Raw genomic sequence first — 22539 nt, forward strand, 5'->3', positions numbered from 1 at the left:
AATATAATGCTAGTATAACTCTACTGAGGTAGAGCAAAATCATTCCTTGGTGAAGTGGCTGATCTGGACGCTGTGTAATATTGTTCTCAGAAGGATGTTATTTGCCTTTGTCCCCCTTGGTGAAATCTCTGCATCTAGATATCTATTTGAGCAGAAAGTCAAAACGAGGTAGGTAATTGCTTGATTGTCTCAACAGTCGGTCCACACACTTATATGAATTTCAAGGGTCCAATTTTAAAGATACCATGTCCATAGACATTATTTTGGTCTTAGACAAATTTACTTCTAAATCGAGCTTTTCTCCAGCAGACGCCAGTGTTCCAGCACAGTCTTATGCTTATAAGGACCATTACAATAATGCTAAATCTTCAAATTAGCATTACATGGAAAAAACGCTGAGCCACCCATGTTTTGTTGAAAACATGGTCTATGACAACATAATTGAAGAGTTTGGGTGCAGTGGTACAGCCTTGCAAAACGTAAACTTTAATTTTTTAAATTTGAGGACGGCTAACCGTTTGTAATGATAGTATTTCTGGTGTTATTATGGATTCATTTGAAGAAAATGACGATTTTCATGGTCATGATAGCAGATTAAGGGACCAGCAACAGAGGCTGTCTATCAGCAGTGCTGAAGGTAGGTCAACCAATGAAGGCAGTGACCGCCTTTCTTTTGTATCCTAGAGTTTTCTCTGCTGACTTTCTAATTGTATGGATTTTCGTATTTTTGAACCTGTCCCACATCTTACTGGGGTGACTGATGATATATAGGTAGTTTGTTTCTCGCTCGAGGAGCAGCATGGCCAAAAGTTTCCTGAGTATTGAGAGCAGAGCTTTACCGCATTTGTTACTCTATTCTGCTGGGTTTTCTTTTCTCATGTAGACCTGTAAATAAGCATGTCTTCCAATCTAACGGGCACAAGATGCTGAATATCGTTTGTAGCCAAAGTATTGACTATCAATCTTCAGGATTTCTAATGTAGGCAATTAGATTCTTGGCTTTTCGTTCTTCCTCAGCTTTCGAGCTACAGCTTTCAGTTCTTCGACTGCAAATTCTGCCCCATCAGGGGCAAGTATAGCATTGGCTGGAGCAGCAGCAAGCTGGTAGCCAATTTTTTCGGGTCGTTCTGAGTGTATAAGTTTCTTGAAGTGGTCTCCTCACTAGTGGATGCACTGTGATTGGTCATAAACATTCTCACCCCTGGCGTTTTGAAGATCCGTCATAGAATCTTGAGATTAGGTTAGTGTGTATTAACAGGATAGCTTAATCAGGATCTTGCATTTGGCTTCTATGTCTTTTGTCTTAGTGGCCTCTTGAAGCTTCCGTGCCTTGTTTTTAATAAAAGTCTTGTGGTCTCTGTGGAGCTTGGAATTGCATTCTTTGTTTAGTTGTCTTTATAATGTCATTTCATTCCGAAAATGGGCTTCTTGTCTGCGATTAGTGATGTCGAGGGACTAATTGGTCATCCATTTTTTTCTCACATTGACTCCTTCCAGCAATACTAGTTGCAACTACAAGAGCGTTCTCTTTAAAGACCTTCCATGGGTTTTCAAAATCATCCCACTGCTGAGTGGCTTTGAACCCGTTGAATATTGCGACAACCTCAACCCAGACGTTGCAATTGGAAAATGTAAACTAACGGAGATATTTTATATTATCTTATTTACAAAAACGAAAAAAAACTTATTGCGCATTTGTCTCATATTGGAAAAGACGACAATATTCCATAGGCAAATTTTATTTGATTGAACTGTAGTGCCGAAAATTCCTTTTGTTTACTTTTTTTTCTTCAGACAAATAAATTATGATGCTGACTCAGATAAAGGCATGTAAAGATGCTATTTTTATTGCGTAACAAACTGTGATATTACATTTTTTGGCATTTACTAGTTTATAATAAAACGTATATTCAACCATGAGTTAAATTATGTTCATGTGTGAATTTATTTTAATGATTGTTCTATTTAAGAATAAGTAAATGCAATAGACGTTTCGTTTATCTACTTTAGCATCAATTTCTTCAAGTTATATTGTAACATTTGATAATTTCTTCCAAAGGATGAATTTATTCTTCTGTTTATTATGGGTATAGTCTAATTGATTGGCTTTGTCTAATAAATCAAACCTATTGATTGTGTTTTTATCTTTTGTTTTGTAACTAGTTGTAATGTTATGACAACCGGCTTTTTATATATGGCTCAAAAGATTTACTTTTATCATTATTATTATGAATAAATCGGCTTGGAAATTTGATTTAAAAAAAGGAAAAGTTGAATTTTTCCTTCAAATAAGCAATAGTCATTACAATAAATAACTAAGTAACTAACTCAGAATTAAACTAAGCTCGCGGAAAAATATTTTATTCACCGTTTTGTTCAAAAAAGGAAATTATCACAGAAAAGTCAATAATGTTCTGGACACCGGGAACAGATTCCTAGGAGATGTAAAGCCATGGGAAAACGACATAAAAGGAACAGTGATATAAAAAGTTCAGATCATATTACCTATAAAAAGTCTACGCCGTGATCATAAATTTATAATTTGAAAAGTAGGTTTTGTGAATAATGGCCATAAGTGACGTTGCTTTAATTGTGTAAACATATCGGCTTATGAAAATTTAATATTGTTTAAGCACTGAGTAAGTAAAATGTAGTACCAGAGAAAAGCAAACAGGACTATTTTATCTAAGACGCATAGACAATGCCCGAGTCTTTACATGCTTTATCTGACTCAACATTATATTTTTATTTGAGCAAGAAAGAAAAAAGTGAAGAAAGGAATTATTCGAAACTAAAGTTCAATCAAGTGAATTAGAAATTGTAGAATAAAAAAAAATTCAAACCACTCACCTCACTCCACCGATAGAACTTGGAAATTTTATAATTTATGTCAAATTTATGGTCTGTTTATTGATACTAGCTAATTAAAAAAGTTTTTCAAAGAAGAGGTTAAGAGTAATATTAAACCAAAGACGAGCAGAAACGAATTCGAATAATGATTTAGACTAAAAATAAACAGAAACTACTATCAATGAGTAAAGGAAACCCAAAACGAATTGAAATTACAAAGGATAGGCTAATCAAGTCAAACTTAAACGGATAGGAACTCAAGTTTGACTGTCAGAGTTCAAAGAGTGAAGAGCTAAACCAGTTTTCAATTGAATTGGATATAGTCCTTGCTAAGAATTTTACGAACTTGCGTGAATAACCAAGCACATATTACAAACGTGAGTACTTTTGGGGCGGCAAATTGGAACATTCTGTTCTTGAAATTTGTTACCTGTAGTGTTCACCCCCCCCCCCATTGTGACTGAAGATTGTAAAATGGCAAAATATAAACCGTTTGATCTTGTCCTAGCTTCATTTCAAGGATATCCCTTATGGCCATCAGTAGTTATTAAAACCACCAAAGACCAGAAAAATCAAGCTAGATATCTAGTCTTTTGCTATGGCACCCACTCGGAGCATAATATAGCTGAAGCACACATCCGCAATTGGAATGACCATTTTAAAGAAGCTTGTGCGAGGACAGATAAAGATGTAAATAAGGCTTTTGAAGAGCAGCGCTTATCCCCTGATATTTTCAAGACTGTAAGTAAGTCCTACTTATCACTACCCGCTAAAACTAAAGGAAAATCCAGCCTAGCACCATTAACTCCAACTTCTGCAGCAGCATCAACTTTAAAAGAAATAATAAATGAAATTCAAGAGGAACTAATGAGCACTAAGTCTAACCTAATGAATGATATTTCTCGTGTCGTATCAAATACAATGAAAGATCACCGAGCTTCGGAAATTATAAGTGAAGATATTGTGAACGAAGTTTATAATTCGATTTCCCTTGAATATAATGCCAAATTTGAAAAAATTGAAACAACCCTTCGAAAACTTTATAATGCCGTGAACTTGCTTGAAAATAAAATCTCTGACTTAGAAGACAAGTTTGACCAACTAGAGCAGGATGCCTTACTTGATAGCCTAATTTTCTACGGTGTGAAACCAAACCCCAATGTGGAACTGAGAGAAAATCTTAATGGAGTGATAACACAAATAATGGGCTTGCAAGATTTTAAAGAAATGGACCTCTTAAAGGTTAATCGATTCCGCTTGCCTGCTAATCAAACTGAGAATGTGAAAATCGCCCCAGTTCTAGTAAAATTTTCAAGCTTAGATACTGCTCGTAAAGTGTTTGCAGCAAAAAGTAAGTTGGCAAAGTCAGGTGTATTTGTTTTAGAAAACCTAACTAAAAAGCGTCGGGATCTATTAAACGCGGCTCGTAGCACCTTTGGCCCAAGAAGTGTTTGGTCTGATCATGGTCAAATTCTAGCCAAAGTTCCTGGTGAAACTCGTATACGCAAAATAAATTATTTGCATGAATGTATTAGTATGTGACTGGTTAATATTTTCTTGATGCGTATCCTTTCCTAAGTCATTCTTTTTTTACAGTTTCTTTTTATTTCGTTTCATTTTTTTTTCATGCTCATGGTTCATCCCGATAGTACCTTCTGTGCTATTAATTATTTATGTGTTTATAATCCTTTGACAGGTTTTTCTTTCGTAATAGATTTAGGTAAACACTTCTTTTTTGTTCATCTGGTGATTTAAATGGACTCCAAGTAAAACCTGCTTTTGTCAATATTTTAAGTCGTGAAAGACGCCTTTGCGAGCTTGAAAATAATCCTTTTGATCTAATTAGTATTGTGAATAATTCTGTGGGTCAGTTTAATCAAAACCTGACTAATATAAACCCTGTTTGTAATAGTAAATATGTTTCGGAATTGGGGGAAGAGGAGGTTACCAAAGGAAATTATTCTCTGACTGCACTTCAGCTTAACATTCAGGGTCTTTCCTCGTCAATAGATAATTTAAGACAAATAGTTTCTGATGGACAGCCTGATGTTGTTGGTTTGTGCGAGACATTTTTGGATTCTGGCAATGAAATGCTATTGGATATCCATGGCTACAAAATGGAACATATAAACCGCTGCAAGATGGCTAAAGGAGGTCTTGCCATGTATATATCTAGTAATTTGTATTATTGCTTACGGGATGACTTAGCAAGGAATTTTGAAGGTATCTTTGAGTCACAATTTATAGAAATTAGAGTTAATGATATTGATCTAATCATAGGCAATATTTATCGTTCTCCTAGTGGCGTGGTTTCGTTGTTTCTTCGGAATCTTGAGGAAATACTTCACCTAATATTGAAACGTCCGTGTCAGTTAATCATAATGGGTGACTTTAATATAAATTTGATGGATTCAAATTCTTCGGCTTCAGTTGATTTTCTTTCAACCATGCTTGCCGCAGGAACTCTACCAACTACATCCATCCCTACACGAGTAACTAATGATACAGCTTCTTTGATTGACAATATCTTCTCTGCGCTTTGCTTGAAGAAAAACTCAATTTTAGTTACTGATATCTCCGATCATTTTCCCATATATTCTCGGTTCAGTTTTAATCGGGGAAGGAATAACCGGGCTCAAGTGTTTGATTCCTATTCTATTAGGTTGGGTGAGAATGAGTTATCTCTTCTTGGTTCTAAATTAGCGAAAAATTCGTGGAGCTTATTTGATAATAACAAGGATTTTTCTTGTTTATTTGAGTCGTTTTATGGAACCATAAAAGAGGCTATTCTTAACATTTGTAAAGTACCACCTTCTAATCGCAGGTCTAAAAGGATTATTCCTCTAAACCCATGGATGACATCCGGACTTCTCAAAAGCTGGAGAAGGAAAAATAATCTCTGGAGGTATTATAAAAGCGCTACACTTTCAACGAGTGCTATTCGTCTTTGTCAATTCAAGGTCTACCGGAATATATATAATTCCTTGTGTAGGAAAGCCAAATCTCTCTATTATCTAAATAATTTTGCTGCGTGTAATAAAGATATTCGTAAAACTTGGAAGGTAATAAATTCTGTGCTTAAACCTAGTTCTCAATATAGCTCTTTACCTATGAGTCTGGTCATTGGTGACGAGACTGTAGAGGGTGAGATTAATGTCCAAGAAGCATTTACTTCATTTTTCGCTAGTATTGGTAATCATATCGCTTCCACAGCTACTTTATCTCGGTCTAAGTCGGACTTCAGATCTTACCTCGGGCCGTCTTGTGTTAAGTCTATGTTTCTAGAGCCAGTATCAGAAATTGAAATTACTAAAATTGTTAATGGCTTGAAAGACTCATCTTCATCTGGGTCAGATTCTATTCCTACTAAGGTAGTTAAATCTATTCTTCCTTCAATAGTTGTGCCTCTTACAAAACTTGTTAATCTTTCATTTAAATATGGGGTTTTTCCAGATCCTCTCAAGCGTGCTCGGATTATTGTTCTGTATAAAGGTGGACCAAGAAATGATCCAGCAAATTATCGACCAATTTCAATTTTATCAGTATTTAGTAAAATCTTCGAAAAGGCTATGCTTTCTCGTCTGCTCAAATTTCTAAAATCTAAAGAGTTTCTTCATGATTTTCAATTTGGTTTCCGAATGAAGCACTCCACTGAGCATGCCTGTATGACACTTTTGAATTTTATACATTCTGAATTGGATTCGGGATTAATTCCGGCTGCTATATTCCTGGATATTCGCAAGGCATTCGATTCCTTAACCCATGAAATTCTTCTATCGAAGATGTTTCATTTTGGCATTAGGGGTAATGTATTTTCTTGGTTTCAATCTTATTTGAATGATTTGTTAATTTCTGTCAATCCACAATTTAATTTCTGTCAATCACAAGTGAATTTTGGCGTCCCTCAGGGATCAGTTTTAGGGCCAGTGCTATTTTTGATTTATATAAATGATCTTTTTTACGCAGTAAAAAAGCAGAAACCTATTCATTGCTGTAGACTCTGTCATCCTAAACCTTCCCTTGCCCATAGTGCCAGCTATAGTTCACCATCTTCTGATGTCCTTGTTTGTTTTGCTGATGATAGCACACTCGGCACTTCGGGGAACTGTGAATCCGAGCTTCGATTAAACTTGGAATACTTGTTTGAGAGAGTAATTTCATGGCTTGATGCTAATTTTCTTACCCTAAATTATTCAAAATCTCTTGAGTAAGTGAGTAAGTGATTATTTTTTTTTTCTTCTCTGAGTAAGTTCATTTTTCCCTTTTTTACAGGCCAAAGAGCCTTTGGGGAAATAGTAAAATGTAATATTGTATGTGTGTTTCGTGATGAATAAATCTTATCTTATCTTACAAACAGGACAAGGCTTAACACCCCTAAGCCTTTTGAAGGTTTGAGCGTCATTTGCGCTTTGGTGAAAATAACTTTTATTTCGAGAAGCGAGTTCCAGCTGTTATAACATCAGTAAAACCATCAGCTTCCCCCTCAGCATTCCCTGGAAGTTTTACCTTAATAACCTTACCCTTACTAGTAGTAATAGTCATAACAGCAACTTACCCTGAAAGTTTCAAATTAACACCGTAAGTAGTTCCTGGGACATTGCCCATCCACCCTGTTAAGAACCTGCATCCTCATTGTGTGTTTTGACTTAGTTCAAGGTCCTCTTAACATTACCTGACACTTTTACCTCATTTTCCTTAGCTTTAATAGTAGTAGCAGAAGAGGTAGTAGTAGTAGCATGCAAATATGGCATTTTGGTTAGTTCAACATCCTCCTCATCATGTCTTTAAAGTTTCAACTTAATGCTCTTAGGTGGTCCTAAGATATTGCTGATACGCCTCTTTGACAACCTGTTGACAGACAGTGTGTTTTTATTTAGTTCAACTACCCCTCTCATTCCCTAAAATTTTCACATTATTACCCTTAGCCTTCTAGTAGACGTTGTAGTTGTATTAGTAGTAGTGCTAATAGCAGTAGTAGTGGTGGTGGTAGTAGTATTAGTAGTAGCGTGCACATATGGTGTACTGCCTATGGTGGAAAAATTTATGTTAATATAATAGATTAGACATTTGCATAATAACACAGTTAAATATTAATACTATTCCTATGTTATTACTAACTTATCCAGTTTGTTTGTGAGCATAGGCACCGCCATGGAGGCGATACCTCCTCGTGCTTTCCTGAAAAATAAAAAGACATGAAAAAAAAATGATAAGAAAAAGTATGTAGTCTCATGTAAATCAGTATAAAAAAAGCTCCTAATACCACTTCTTCCCTCCTCCTGAGAAGTTTTCTGGTGGTGCTGGTTATTGTAGAACTACTAACTATACATGCCCTTCCTCCTCTGATCAGAATAAAAGTATGAATGACGGTTTGGTTTTGTTTGCACACAAGGTTTTACTTTACAACCATCTTCGATTCAGATTAAGAATATAAACTCTCTCCTTCATAATAGAATCTTGTTCCATTTGTAGTAAGCTTTGCTGATTTTTACGCTAAATGTTACTTATTGCCGACGTTCCAGTTGTACCTAACTGTTTTTATTGATGAACTCCTCATAAAAATTGACGAAAACAGAGTTGCTAGATAACCACTATTGTAATTCAAAAATGGGACGTTCAATCAATGAAATCCTTTTAAAAATGAAGTTTTGCTGAAGATTTACCATCTTTTGGACGGGCTCCAAAATAAATAAATAAATAAATTTATTAATAATAAATAAATTTATTAAGGCAGGACGGGCTCTCAAGGAATCTTCCTGTAACTCCCATGTTAAACATTTGGAGTTTGCCTGAAGTTCCTGAATTAATGATTTCGGCAGTTTTTATTTTAACAGATATAAAAAAAAATCTGGTGAATATTTTGATTTAATCAAATCTTAAAGCCGACAATTATTTTTTATATAATTCGAAAACAATTATAAAACCTTTTTCGGGTTTGCATTCTAGATTGCTACACCTGACACTGTTGTTGTGGGGTATCAAAAATAGAGCAAAAAATATTATATTCAACAATCAGAAACTTATTTCTATAATATATACTTGCTGGCTGCAGTCCCTTCAAATACTTTACATATTTGTGTTCCGAAGTCAAAAATTTCCCTCAAAAGACTAGATGTAGTTGCAATCGGAGCGCGTGAGAATGCATATTTACACCAAGGGACTAACCACTCGAATTGTTCTTGAGTGATTCAGTGAAGTATTTGTTAGTTGTAACCAGTTTAAACAGAATCTGGAGAATAATTAGCGTGTAGACACCAAACTGTCGACTAATAAATATATATATATATATATATATATATAAAATCCTATTGTATAAATAACTACAAGAAGAATTGCTAAGGATAACCTGCGCCTAATTGTCATTTTGAGTGAGAAACCCCTTAAGTTCAACCTTCTCATGTTTGTCTAGTTGAAGCAACAAAGAAAACTGATAACTTTGTCTTTTGACCAAGCTGCTGCCCCTGAAAAATAATTGACTAGGGAATAAAATGCTTGGTCTTCCGCTAGGCTTTAAAATATTAATTTTAGTATGATATGACAAATAGTGTAAATAATACATAGGTTGCTAGTATAATAAAACATTAGCATCCGTTAAAATATAGATTTTTTGTTTCATTTAGAATATTAAGCTGCGTTCAAATACTTGCTTCAAAGCTTTGTTTACTTTTTATAAAAAAAATTAATTGTGTGCTGAAATAGTTTAGTGGATAAATTTGTATATTTAGTGTAAATAGTTTGGGTTCAGCTAGCCAAAATAAAAAATTAAAACTGCATAGTATTTAAGTTCTAGTCATTAGCTCAGATTTACAGGGCTAGTAAAATAAAATGATTGCACAATAAAAAAATCTTTGGTTAACCATCTCTATTGGCGTCTCATCTCTATGATATGGAGTACGATGGAGTACGAAAAACCGTAAGAGTACGATACTTAAACCGAATATCAGATGTTGATGTCGTCCCTTCAGGAATATTGAGCTCACTTCTAGAATTGGCAAACAGAAGACTGTTGGCTCGATCATACCCCAAGAAGACCAAATATACGCATCGTCTTTTGCATTTGAAGGATTTTGAAAGTTTGGTAGGAGATGGGATAGCCGCAAGTCCTGGCCGCTTATGATTCTGTGTGATAATTTTTACGGAAGGAAAGAAACCACAGTGGGTGCTTATTTCTGGGCTGGGCTCTCATGGAAATTTTTCTTCGCCTGTCAGTTTTCATTCTTTGCAATCCTTTAGCCAATTCGCTTCGGGTTAAATGGAAAGCACGATGCCCTCAAACGGGATGGGAAAAGAACATAAGGAAAGGTGTAACGGGTTTGGCGAACCTCATTGGAGGGGATAATGATTGAAGCTCAAAGCAGATTATAGCAGTGTAGGCGGTGCCCGTAGTTGTGTTAGCCTCAGGTGGTTTGGTACGGTGATTAGTAGGCAATAGTTCTCTTTCTGTTGACATTCTAGAGGATTGTCACTGCACATGTGGCTGAAGTATTCGGACGAAGCTAATTCGCTCAATCACAGTCCTTAAAAAGAAATTTATTTCCGCACCTGTTTGATTGATTATGAAATGATAGTGTAGCTTCTCATATTCTGGTTTAATTTTCTAAGTCCAAGCTGATAACGACTAAAAATTAAACGTTATAAAATTAAAATATACTCAAATTGGGATATATCATTGTCCTTCATAAGTCTCCTACAGACGATACAGTTTAAAGAATCATAGGTAATGCATGATATTAACTTATGTTGTAAATATTAGATATTTATGCATTACGTTCTGTATTGTATTGTTATTATTATTTGGGTAATTTTACAGTTGTATAAGTACTGTATTTATCAAAGGTAGGACATATAAATACTAATCTACTACATTAAGCCCACCCTACTACATGAAGAAGAAGATAAAGCAACTGGTGTAGTCAATCTATTATTGACTAGATTAGGAGCCACTTAAATTGTGAAAACGAATGCTGCTCTGTTGTAATTCTTGGCAACGGTTTTGCTCAACATTATGATGTGATCTAAACCAAATCTTCTTGTTAGTGTTAATAATACCGTTATTACTGAGGTAGAGGATATTACTAGGAGAGCAAAAAGTAAACCGACGGTAGAAACACTCGTGGCGAAAGTTGTGGAAACAATTGAGTTCGAAAATTGAACTAGAAAGGATAAAACTGCGTAGCCAATTTTCATTCAAAGGCTATTTGTTTTGCTTTCATTAAATTTTCTATCCTCATTAAAGTACTGTTTTTGTTTTAGTTTATTGTATATGAATTTTTAGGCTCTTGGGTGTATTCTGGTGTTGACTGTGAACGCTATTTAAATGAAGTCTACAATCCACCTTTCCCGATAGAATTTTCACTTGGGGATGATTCGGACGATGATTTTGAACATGATATGATCATTGCTTCGAAAAAGCTAATCGAATATAAGTTTCTGGAATCATCATTTATTGACAGGTACTTTTTTTTTTTTATATGACAATATTCACCATGCCTTAAATTTCTAAATGCCAGTCTTGCCAGTCTTTGTTGATGATTATTGATCGGTTAATTGATAATTACCGGTTGTGGGATTGGCTAGCCTGTGCAAAAGACATATGTGTGTTTTAAGGGCCCAAAGGTTAGGCCTGTTGACCTGTCCCCCGTTCTTTTCCATTATCCTCTCCCAATTATTTTTTACAGAAAGGAGGACCTCCCAAACCTCGTAAAAACCAGAGTTATGCAAAGGTGTTACCTCTGTGATTGACGGGCTCAAATTAAGGTCCTTGGGTTTGTCTCCCTCCCTGTCCAACCCCTTCCCTCCCAATTAATATAAAAAGGTTGTCATACTACGTGAACTTTGTTAGAATAAAATTCATGCTTGTATTTTTAATCTCTTTGATCAAAGCGCCCAGTTTGAGGTCCTAAGGTCCATGTTCTCTTCCCCTCTTCTTTTTAGACTCAATGTACTAGCGTTGACTGAGTATAGAGAAAAGTGTCTCCGGTGTATTTTCCCCTGGTCACCTTACATAGAAGGGGTGGCTATAGAAACTTGGGAGGGGCCTCATTTGATTGAAAATAGGAATTTTTAGTACCCTTTATGGCTGTAGGTGACTGAAAAAAAGCAGACTCCTTCTTGTGCTCTGTTTTCTTCTTCAGGAGCCTGCATAACCTCCCATGGCATAAGGAGCAAGAGTAGCTCCAGGAGTATGAGGCCCAAATTGTGCATGCTGCTAGTTGCTCACAAATAGGCTTTATTTGTGTGACCATTGCTGCCCATCCGCATATAAAAGAGATGGGTGTGTTTGATTTTGGCTGTCCAGTCGACTTGAAATTCTCAGGGATTGTTTCCCAAGGACATATTCCTGAAACTATCCGTACCTGAGTACATCAAAAGACTTTATATGAACCAGAATGTTCAAAATAAGTTGCCTTTAAAATTTCGAGAAGGGCTTGGGGACCGAGTTGAGACTCTCAGTGAGCGTTTGCAAGGTAATGCACAAATGTTTTGCACCCCCATTCTATTGATTAGTTTATCTGCAATCATGGAAGGCAGCTGGGAAAAGCAAGGGGGCAATTGGCCCCAGCCCTATGAAAAGCAGCAAAATGCTTCATTTTCGGTCCTAGGCCGCAGTTTAGTTTCTACCCTTTATCCTTGGATTTGTATAAGAATAAGTCATTTTCATTTAAAAAAATATATTTCCACCTATTACCACATTTAAGATGCTTTGATTTATTACCGCCATCTGGTCAATGCACTATAAATCGCATGGATAGCCCCCATTTGTAATTTTCTTATAACATTCTTACATTTCGGTCTCTAGAAAAATAGATACTATTGTCTTCAATGATATTTATGAGTGGAAATTTCACTTTTCTAAGGTTTAGTTCGTCCAAGTTTATAAAAGAATAGGTTGAATAGTGTCCAGTGGAGGGAAAACGTATGGGTGTTAGTTACTACAAAAACCCTTCCCAGGCCATAATTTAGACTGGAGATCTATTCCAGAAATTTTCATCCAGCTAGTTCAGTTGTATTCCAAGAGAGCAATATGACCATGGTCTAAAACCTGACCATGCTGCATAATTCAAATATTTTACCTTTTCAATCTTTTTCTCAAGAAACAATATTATGAGTTTCCTTTTTATACCCTTTCGCTGTTTTAAGACTTTAAAGTCGAATGCCAGTAATAGTGTAATGGTAAATCACGTAAATACCCTTATGGTAAATATATGGTAATCACGTAATAGTCTAATGGTAAATACCCTTACAGTAAATCGCGTTAACATGCGATTTTCATGTCCAGTTTCAATTGCGCTCTTTTGCAACAAAATCGCACGTGCGTAAATCCATGGTTAGCTTTATTATTTGTGATATTAAGACATTACTTGTATGAATAGTCGACCATTCCTGAAATTTACAATCCTGTAAATAATCCAAAAAAAAATCTTGGTAGTGTGTGCCCAAAACGCCCTCCCCTCCTCGGATAAGTTTCTATTAGTGCCTTCGGGGATCCAGTTGAATTTTTTAGAAAATGTTTGGGGGGGGGATTTAAATTTATTTTTGGTAAGAAAGACTGAGGGATTTAAGTATATTTCTGGTGTTCGATCTCCATGTGAGTTTTTATAGCGAGAGCTTTTTCTTAGCTTTCGTGGAAATATTGTGGTGAAGTAGTAAGTTAAATCAAACGATACTATGTACCCAGGTTAGCAATACTTCATAACTGTAGTTTCTCAGGAAAAGCTTAAGGGATCGATCTAGCTTCAGGGGAGTGTAGTGAGAAAGTGGACCAGAAATCTTCGCAAATTCTCTATTGGGGGAGGGAATGGTGAGGTGAAAAGATTTTGTCGCTGGTTAGCAAGTCTTTATCTACAACCCCTGTCGAGCTTAGAACCTATTTACAGTGATATAGCGAGGTAAATTGAAAGATATTATGTGTACCCGGGTTGTATGCAACACCTTGGCAATGGTTTGAGCAATCAAGTTGAAACTTTCTGTGGGTGTTAGAGGGCTAAGTGAATCATTAATTTTGGTCTGGGAGAGGAAGCGTAGGGGATTGTAGAAATCTTCAAGGGACTGAGTCAAACGGAAAGTAAAAGATATAGTGCACTTTGAAGTCTTAAAAGTGATTAAAGTATACCAGCCCTCCTCCTCTGTCCTTTTTCATCCCAGGTGGCCCGTGACGCTCCTACGACATCGCGTCGAAATGATCGAAGACAAATATTCTGTTTAGGATTAAATATCGGCACTGTTTTTATTCCTGTTTCTTTTTTGTCTAACATCTTTGTGTTTAAAGAAAAAAAAAAAAAAAAAAAAAAAACAAACAGGTCATCTGTTTTTTTCGGACCTGTTTCTTTTTTGTTTTTTAACCTGTTTTTTTCGTTTCAGTTTTTTTTTAATCTGTTTCCTGTTTTGTTCTTCTTTTTTTCATTTTACTGAGTGTTTGAGTTTCCGTTATTGTTAGTGGATTAAGGTCAGCGAACCATTGCGCTAATATCTAGCGGCGGAAGGTCGGAGCGTCTGGGTAACAGAGGAAGAAAACGAAAAGAAGAGAATGAAAAAAGAAAAGATACAAGTCAAGTGTTGGCCTAGTGAAGAAATAAATACGAATAAACGATCCAGAGAGGTAAAGGGTTGAGTGTAAGCTTGAATTTGCTTTAATATGAATAAGCTCATGTGATCAGAAAAGGACCTAAGACTTTAATTTGTCTTACCCCTTTTCTGACCGTACGTAACCATATATTTTCGGTTTGTTCTGATTTTTTTTTCTATCCCTTCGATTGTTCTTAATTGTCTTTTAAGCTCACCACCTCGTAGCTCACTGATTAGGCTACTTGAATTTTTTTTCGGTCAGTAGATGTCACTGGTGGTCAGTTGCTAACAGGTTTTAAAGTATAAAGTTAATACTCGAAAAGTCTAGCAGAAGTCCTCTATTCCAGGTAGAATAGCAGTATGTTGATAATATTTTATGGACAGATTTTTGTCTCTCTCTATTTTTGTGACACTGATATAGCGTTTTGGAAGAAATTTCTTCCAGAAGTTCAGAAACACCAGATACAGTAAGGTTTTTTTTTCAAGCTGTAGCCAAATGGTCATTAAGCTCTTTGTAGTTTTATTTCCCAGATTCACCGGACTGCGCGAATGTTGTTTAGCTGACGTTTAGCGTGAAACAGTAAGGAAGTAAATCTGGAATTACAGGCCGAACGGCAAATGTAGGACAACTGTGACCGAATGCTTACATCTGGAACAGAGGGGTATTCTTTAGAACGATGCACGGATATTGCTGGGTATAGTAGTACTTAGGATGTTTTTTAGGTGACGAAGAGATGGAACGTGGCACGCAACTGTCTTTGCATTTACGGCCGTCAGATAAAAAAAATTTCGCGAGAGATCAAGAATAGTTGCCGAAAAAATCTGCGCAAAAAACAGCAAAGGTGTTGTTATTCCTGCTCTGGTACCTTTCTGACTTGGATATGCCTTCTGATGACGACAAAGACCAGTCTTAGGCACTCATTTTAGCGAAATTCCTGAACATTGCGTGCTTCAAGAAGCTATTGCTAGTTCGTCTATATTTCATAACGAATAATATGTCGATCTGATGGAAGATCTTCCTCTCTCTCAGCTCAGGTGTTCGATTTAGGCCTTGTTGAAGCTGATCGCCAATCTGATGCTCCAGCACCTTGTGGAGAAAGACAGCCTGTAGCAAAAAGTAGAAGATGGCCGATGGTTGATTAATTGATGGTTGAAGACTGCAATGGTACATAAAGACGCCTTTTTGAAGGGAACTGAGCCACAGACGACTGATATTGACCTTCCAATCAACCTGTTCCGCAAGATTATTAATGGATCAATGGTCATGAACTTATTGGACCAAACCAGCTTGAACGCTTTCAGAAAAAAGTAAGTGCAACCGAAGGTTTCGTTTGGAGAGGTGCAGATATCTCGGCGTTCTGCTTCTCATGGGTATAGTGAAGCTTTCCCGCTCTGTGGACATACAGGGAAAAGACCATCAGGTACTTCTCGGTTGATGATTCAATCAGCCAAGATAGATTTATGCGACTACGCACAAACTTCTACATTTGTGACGATCCGTGCGCCAAACCAACCAGGCATCCTGAACACTATAAACTGTTCAAAATAAGACCCTTGTATGATGTGTTTAGGGGAAGCCTCAAGTTGATCCCGTTAGAAGAAATTCACAGCCTGGATGAATAGATGATCCCTTTAAAAGGAAGAATCGGGTTCAAACAGTACCTGAAAGATTAACCCGTTTGTAAGGAGTAAAATTGTTCACTCGTGTGCGTATGAGAGGCGTTTTGTACTTCCTTGAGATTTACCTTGGAGAGGAACTGTTGCCGATAGTTCAGTTGGGCACGTTGCAGATGTTTTACTGCGTCTGGCATAAGACATCCACAAGTTCATGAACTATAAAGTGTTTCTTGACAACTTCCGTACTTCCGACCTCATCGAAAAGCTAAGAGATGAATATGGAATCGAATCATGCTGGACCATTAGAAGCAACAGGCTGAGAGGAGCTGTCCTCAGCTGTGACAGCGATATGAAGAAACAGGGGAGGGGTTTTGTAGATTGGATAGTTGAGAGACACAGTTAGGTGTCTGTTGCAAAGTAGTACATTTGACCTCTTCCTATTGCTGTATGGAGTCGCTTCATAACTGCCAGAGATGGGACAGTGTAACCAAGAAACACATTGAGGTAAAGAGACCAGGAGCTCTTCGCCAGTACAACAAGCCAACGGAGGGTGTGGAATTGGCTAATATGTTACTTGAACTGTATTGCACGGATTTAATATCAAAAAGTGGTATATGAGGATTTTTCATTAGATTTTTGACTTGTTCGTAACAAATGCTTGTCTGTTACACCGTAGACAGTGCAAAGATTTGAAGAAGGACCATGTGTCCTTGCTGTATTTCAAAATGAACATGGCCCGTGCACTCTTAGTAAGTGGTGTTTTGGTCGTTCACCGTCCGTCTCCAAGAGAGCTTCCAAGTGAATCCATCAGGTTTGGACACTTTGGACACTACCCAGAAACAGCAACCGAAGGGAGGTGCTGTTTTGAAAAGTGCATGAAAGATGGCACCAGTCCCCAAGTTGGACTCTGCATCAACGAATGTCGTATTTGCTTTACTCTCTTCCACCATAAGTAGCCCAAGTGCTGGCTCTGGAACGTAGTGTTATATACCCTAAGTTCCTGACGTGACCATATGGTTACAGTTGCCATTTTCGTACCCGAGGGAAATAAATAATATATATGAACTAGAAATAGTCACACTGACTTCAAGGGATATCCCATACCAAGTTTGAGAATTTTCTGTTAACGGTTTCTATGTTAAGGTCTGAAGGGGTTAAATATTTCTGTCTACATTGATAAAACAAACATTCATGGCAAAGCTGCCAGAGCACTCCCCTTCAGAAGTATGTGTTTTTCCGAGTGATTGCTGTGATTGATTGATAAGAAGTCAAAAGATCGATTTATTCAGGCGCTCTTTTTTTTCTTTTTTTTTTGGATTTTTAATGCTCTTCTTTGAATATTTTCTACTAAAGAAACAACAACAAAAAGAGCCTTGCAAAACACTAAAGTCATTCCAAAAATTTGTCTTTTATTTGTAACTGTCAATGCATCAATCAATCGGAAAAGTATAAAATAAAAGCTATAAAGACCAAAAAATTTTGTCTGAAAAGTCAAAGATTCAGCTATATCCAGAGACCTGAGGCTAGTCTTGTTATGCCTTGCGTGAACCGAAAAGCCCAAAATTAAACAGCAATTGCACATTTTTACTTTTTACTTTTATTGTTGTCACTATTGTAGTCACTGTAGTAACTACACGTCATTATTTCCTTTTCTATGGAAGGTTAGGACGGAAATATAGTATTAAGATTGTCGCTTTCTTTTTTTCAAGGGGATAAAACAAAGTGTCAGTATGTCAAGAATTGGTTTTTATTTTGTTTTCCATTCTATTTGAAGCTGTTGTACTTTTGTATTTGAAAGAAAAGCTTGTTCCTTTTAGTTCATACCCTGTTGTTCAACATTTGAGGTGGCAAGAACAAAATTGTGTTGTCCCCAGTCCTCTAATGGGTTTCAGAATCACCTGTACAGTTGGGGTCGTATCATATACGCATTAGGTCGATTAAAAAAGAGATGGATTAGTGGACTTGGGGTGTTTTCTGAAAAACAGAAACAGTGACGTTGCTTATTCAGGATAGTATAATGGTCCAAAAAAAATATGCCTCCATGGATAAGGACCCTAAATGATGAAATTTGCCGTTGTTTGCTTATATATTTTATATTAGTAAAAAAATAGGGACGTTTTTATCTTGACTGTCCCACTCACTTCAAACTTTCATGGACTTTTTCTTGAGCCAGGAGGACCTCAAGTCCTTGGGGTGAAAGAGAGTTCATTGGGGGGCTTAAAAAAGGGGCAGAAACCAGTCTCTGATTGATTTGAATATTATTTTAGGGGGGGCTTACCAGGTCTAATATATATATATATATATATATATATATATATATATATATATATATATATATATATATATATATATATATATATATATATATATATATATATATATATATATCATGAAAAGAGAAATCACCAAAGCAACAGCACAAACACATAAAAAAAATAAATAAATAATATATATATATATATATATATATATATATATATATATATATATATATATATATATATATATATATATATATATACATATATATATATATATATATATATATATATATATATATATATATATATATATATATATATATTATATTATATTATATTATATTATATTATATTATATGGGCACCGATAAGCTGAATTTTAGGGGGGGGGGGCTTACCAGGTCTAATTGGCACTTCCAATGTTGTATATAGACCCTAGCGCCGCGCCGGCGCATTCATCGAACGCCGTAGACGAGAGGCCCGGTTGACCGCCGCCAAAGTTTCATAACGCCACCGGCCGAGGTGGTGGCGTTCCGCTGACTTTGAATTAATTTGAGCCAATTATTTATTGCGTTTAGCGCAATGTTTGAGGTTTTCTTTTTTTGTGTATTAAGAATTTTGACTTTCCTGTTTAGAAATCAAGTGCGGTTTTCAAAATTAAACAAGTGCGCACACAAATAGTTTGCAAGAATTCCTTGTGCTTCCAGGGTGTGGATTTATCCAGCACTAGTTCTTGTAGAACATCCATTGAATAGACGAGTGTCTTTCGAACAGACGCCATATTAAATTCCAGGTAGGAACTTTAGATTTAAAGACCTCTTTATTTCAAGAAATCTTGGTATAGCAAAGAATCAATATTTCTTGAGTCCTTGCCATAGGTAGGTGTTTGTAAATACTGAGGTTTTGATTCCGTGACATAGCAGCGTTACTTGAAATGGTATGTTCTAAAAATTCTCAAGGTTCTAACTGTTAAATTTTGAATTTAACATCGAGGACAATCAATGTGTTTCTTTGTTTGTCGCTAAACTACTAGAGGTGTAATAACTAGGAGCAGACTAAAGGAGGTGTCTAATTACAGGACAGGGACTTATTTCAGACATCGACAGAATTGAATGGGAAGGAAACTACAAATTCAGGTCTTCCTAATCACCATCTCAATAGTTATATCTATTATGAAACCTGGAAAACAAATTTTTCTCTACTAAATCTGTCTAAATTTTCTTAATAAGTATTTCATCTGTTTCATCATTATACAATGGTAACTATTTTAAATGCACAGACAGTTAATAGTAGAGGCCTAATTGTAATTGCAAATTTTTAGCTTGAGTCTAATCTTGGAAAATAGGCTACTGCCCAATCTTGAACAAAGGATCTTAAAATTGAAGTATCTCAATCATGGACAGATTCAATCACTGCCATGTGTTGTGAAAAAAGAGTAATCATAATTAAAAAGGCTTGGCTATAAGATTGTAGTCAGCCAATACCAACTATCTGTATCATGTCCAAGATTAAGAATCTGCATTCCTTGTTTAGGGAAAAAACAGTTTAGTCTAAACATTTGTCCAAGATCACACACTGTCCAAGTAATGGTGGTTTTTACCCTGAATCTTCTTTCATGGAGTAGATATGATCTGGCTGTTCCAACCACTTTCACACTTTACCTCTACCACCACTCATAGTCGTCACACTGACCTCTGCAGTAGATTCTACCTTCTTCCTAATGACCCTAATTTTTGTTCATGAGTCTCTAATTACAGTCAGCGCGAAAAGTATTAAATTGTTGTTTTTTGTTATTTTTTGTTTTTTTCACCTAATATTTTGCAAGAGTGTACTGGTGATCGGATGAGCTGTGTATTAATCCTTTCAGAACACACTCATAGATAGGCAGGCAGTTATAGATATATATATATATATATATATATATATATATATATATATATATATATATATATATATATATATATATATATATATATATATATAATTTTATGTATGTAGATGAACTTTAAATATTTGGAATCAGCGTAAGAAGAAGATTCTTTTGTTATATGTATTATTTTCAAATTTATGTTTGCTAGAGCTCCAGTATACTTTTCGTTACCACGAATTAATAAAATTTACTCACAATTCATGAAAACGAATTGCTGCATTTATGGTACCTATTTTATGTTTCTCTTTTAGGAACAGTAGCATTCATTCAATGCAGTCGCATTTCGCTTGCTCTAATAATTAGTGACCTGTTAAGACATACTAAGACCTTTCAATTAAATAAGGCATAAACCTGTGTTGCAAGACTAAATGATGAAATCAAAACAGTTTTGTCCTGAATGCAGATTACGGGTTACTTCAAACGCAGTCAAATGTGTTAATTGCAGTTCTTGGTTCCATGCAGGGACTGAAAAGTGTGCTAGGATAGAAATCACTAGTTGGAATAACTCCTGGATGTGCCTAGATTGCTCTACTAAGTCTAAGGTAAATTGTACTTCTTCTCCAGTGCTTTCTATCTCCTCATCCGGAACTTCTCCGACACCCCGTACCCCTGTTGAAAGAAGAAGGATTCTTAGCATTCTAAGTGATCTCAGCAGCCCTAAACATTTTCCAGACACTCCGCTCAGCCAGTTTCCTCTATTAACTGAAGAACCAACCGTTTCTAACAAGGCTGGCACTAGTTTGTGTGATCCTACAATTTCCCTTGTCCCTCCCCAACGCCGAGGCTGTTCTGAAGGGAAAACAAATGCATCTTGTCAAACAATTGACTGTAGCATTGATAAATCAGTTCAAACGGACACTGTCCCTACACCCCCCATCTTACAACCAGATATTACCAAAATCTTGGTTATACAAGAAAAGCTAACGGATGCATTAACTTTCATCTCCAATTTTTTGACAATTCACCAAAGCGATCTAGCAAATCAACCTGCATGTAATTCCATTTTGAATGTGGTTAATAACACTTTCATCTCTGACCATAAAAAAAGTGCAATGTCCATAAACCAAATGAATATTGATGAAGGACTTAGAGGATTAAATCCAGTGATACCTGTCACAACAAGTGACACAAATCCGGAAATTTTCATTGACCTCAATCCACCCTTGATACAGGCTAATTATAATGGTAGCCTTGATTACCACATTACAGATGCTCAAAAACGTGTGGATATTAACAAGGTGAATAGCCTGCGTAATAGGACTGTCTCTTCTGATAATAAACTAAAATGTGCTAATATAATCTTGGCAGGTTCTTGCCAATTAGGAGACAATTGTGTATTTGAACACGTTTTTTCTTCAACCAAGCTCCAGCCAAAAAGTGTTTTCGAAAATAGAATTAAGGCAAATTACACTAAAAAAAATGAGCTCAATGATTTTCAGCCAAGTGCATCAACAAAGTTCCAGCAAAAGAGTACCAACAAAAAAAAAAATGTGATATGCAAACATTTTAATCATAATCGTTGTAAATTTAGTAAGCAGTGCAAATTTTTACATATATGTCGTAATTTTATTTCAGGTAGTTGTGGTTCCGTTAAGTGCAGTTTTGACCATGTGAAGCTTTGTCCAGTTTTAGCTTGTAATAACAAATATTGTAGTTTTGCCCATGCACCAAAAGTAAATGATGTTAATTCTCCTCCCTGGGGCCCTGTTCCAGTGTCCCTGTCCAAAGATAAAAATTGTAAGAGCCACTCATCTCCCTTCCGCCGTCCTTTTTTAGTGCACCGCACTCAAGCAAAAATTTCTCATCAAAGTTCATCAGGCACAGCTCAAAAATTGACAAACCCTTCCCGATCCCGAACTCTCCTCCCTTATCCTTTGCTACCTCCTCCCCCACCCCGCACACAGAAGTCCTATTTCCTCCCCCCTCACAGTATGCTGCCCTGTACCCTCCCTACTCTGCCACAAACCAACAATTTCTTGACGGACATGAATCACTACTCCCAACCAGGCCCCCTTTCCCAGCACTTTACGAAACCCCACCCCCAGTCCATTCGTTTTATCCCTCGTGCCTACCCTGTCAACGTGACTCAGGTCTGAGACTTTTTAATTGTCTTACAATGAATCCCAATTGTTCTCCTCGTGCTTCATCCATATCATTGCCCGTCCCCCCGTCCCCAAATCCCCAAGATAAATCCTTTTCTTACTCTAATAATTCATCTTTCGATGTTGACCCTAATAGTCATCCCATAAAAGTCAAATGTGCTCCCTTGGTCCCCTGTTCTGACTACATTAATCTGGCCCCCGCTAAGAATCTCACC

At 36.3% G+C, this 22539-nt stretch overlaps 1 protein-coding gene across 2 annotated transcripts in view; it reads left to right on the forward strand.

Annotated features, from left to right (window-relative positions):
- LOC136035338 (F-box/LRR-repeat protein 5-like) overlaps nt 1-22539 on the forward strand; it is a gene marked incomplete at its 5' end in the record, with an annotated part of 100694 nt that overhangs the window by 12924 nt on the left and 65231 nt on the right. For both annotated transcript variants that reach the window (XR_010619393.1, XM_065717077.1), the window contains 1 exon segment: nt 11126-11303. Coding sequence is in view for 1 of the 2 variants with exons in the window: in XM_065717077.1 (XP_065573149.1) it covers nt 11126-11303 (178 nt within the window).

This window comes from Artemia franciscana, chromosome 14 (genome assembly GCF_032884065.1).
Source record: "Artemia franciscana chromosome 14, ASM3288406v1, whole genome shotgun sequence".
Lineage (NCBI taxonomy): Eukaryota > Metazoa > Arthropoda > Branchiopoda > Anostraca > Artemiidae > Artemia > Artemia franciscana.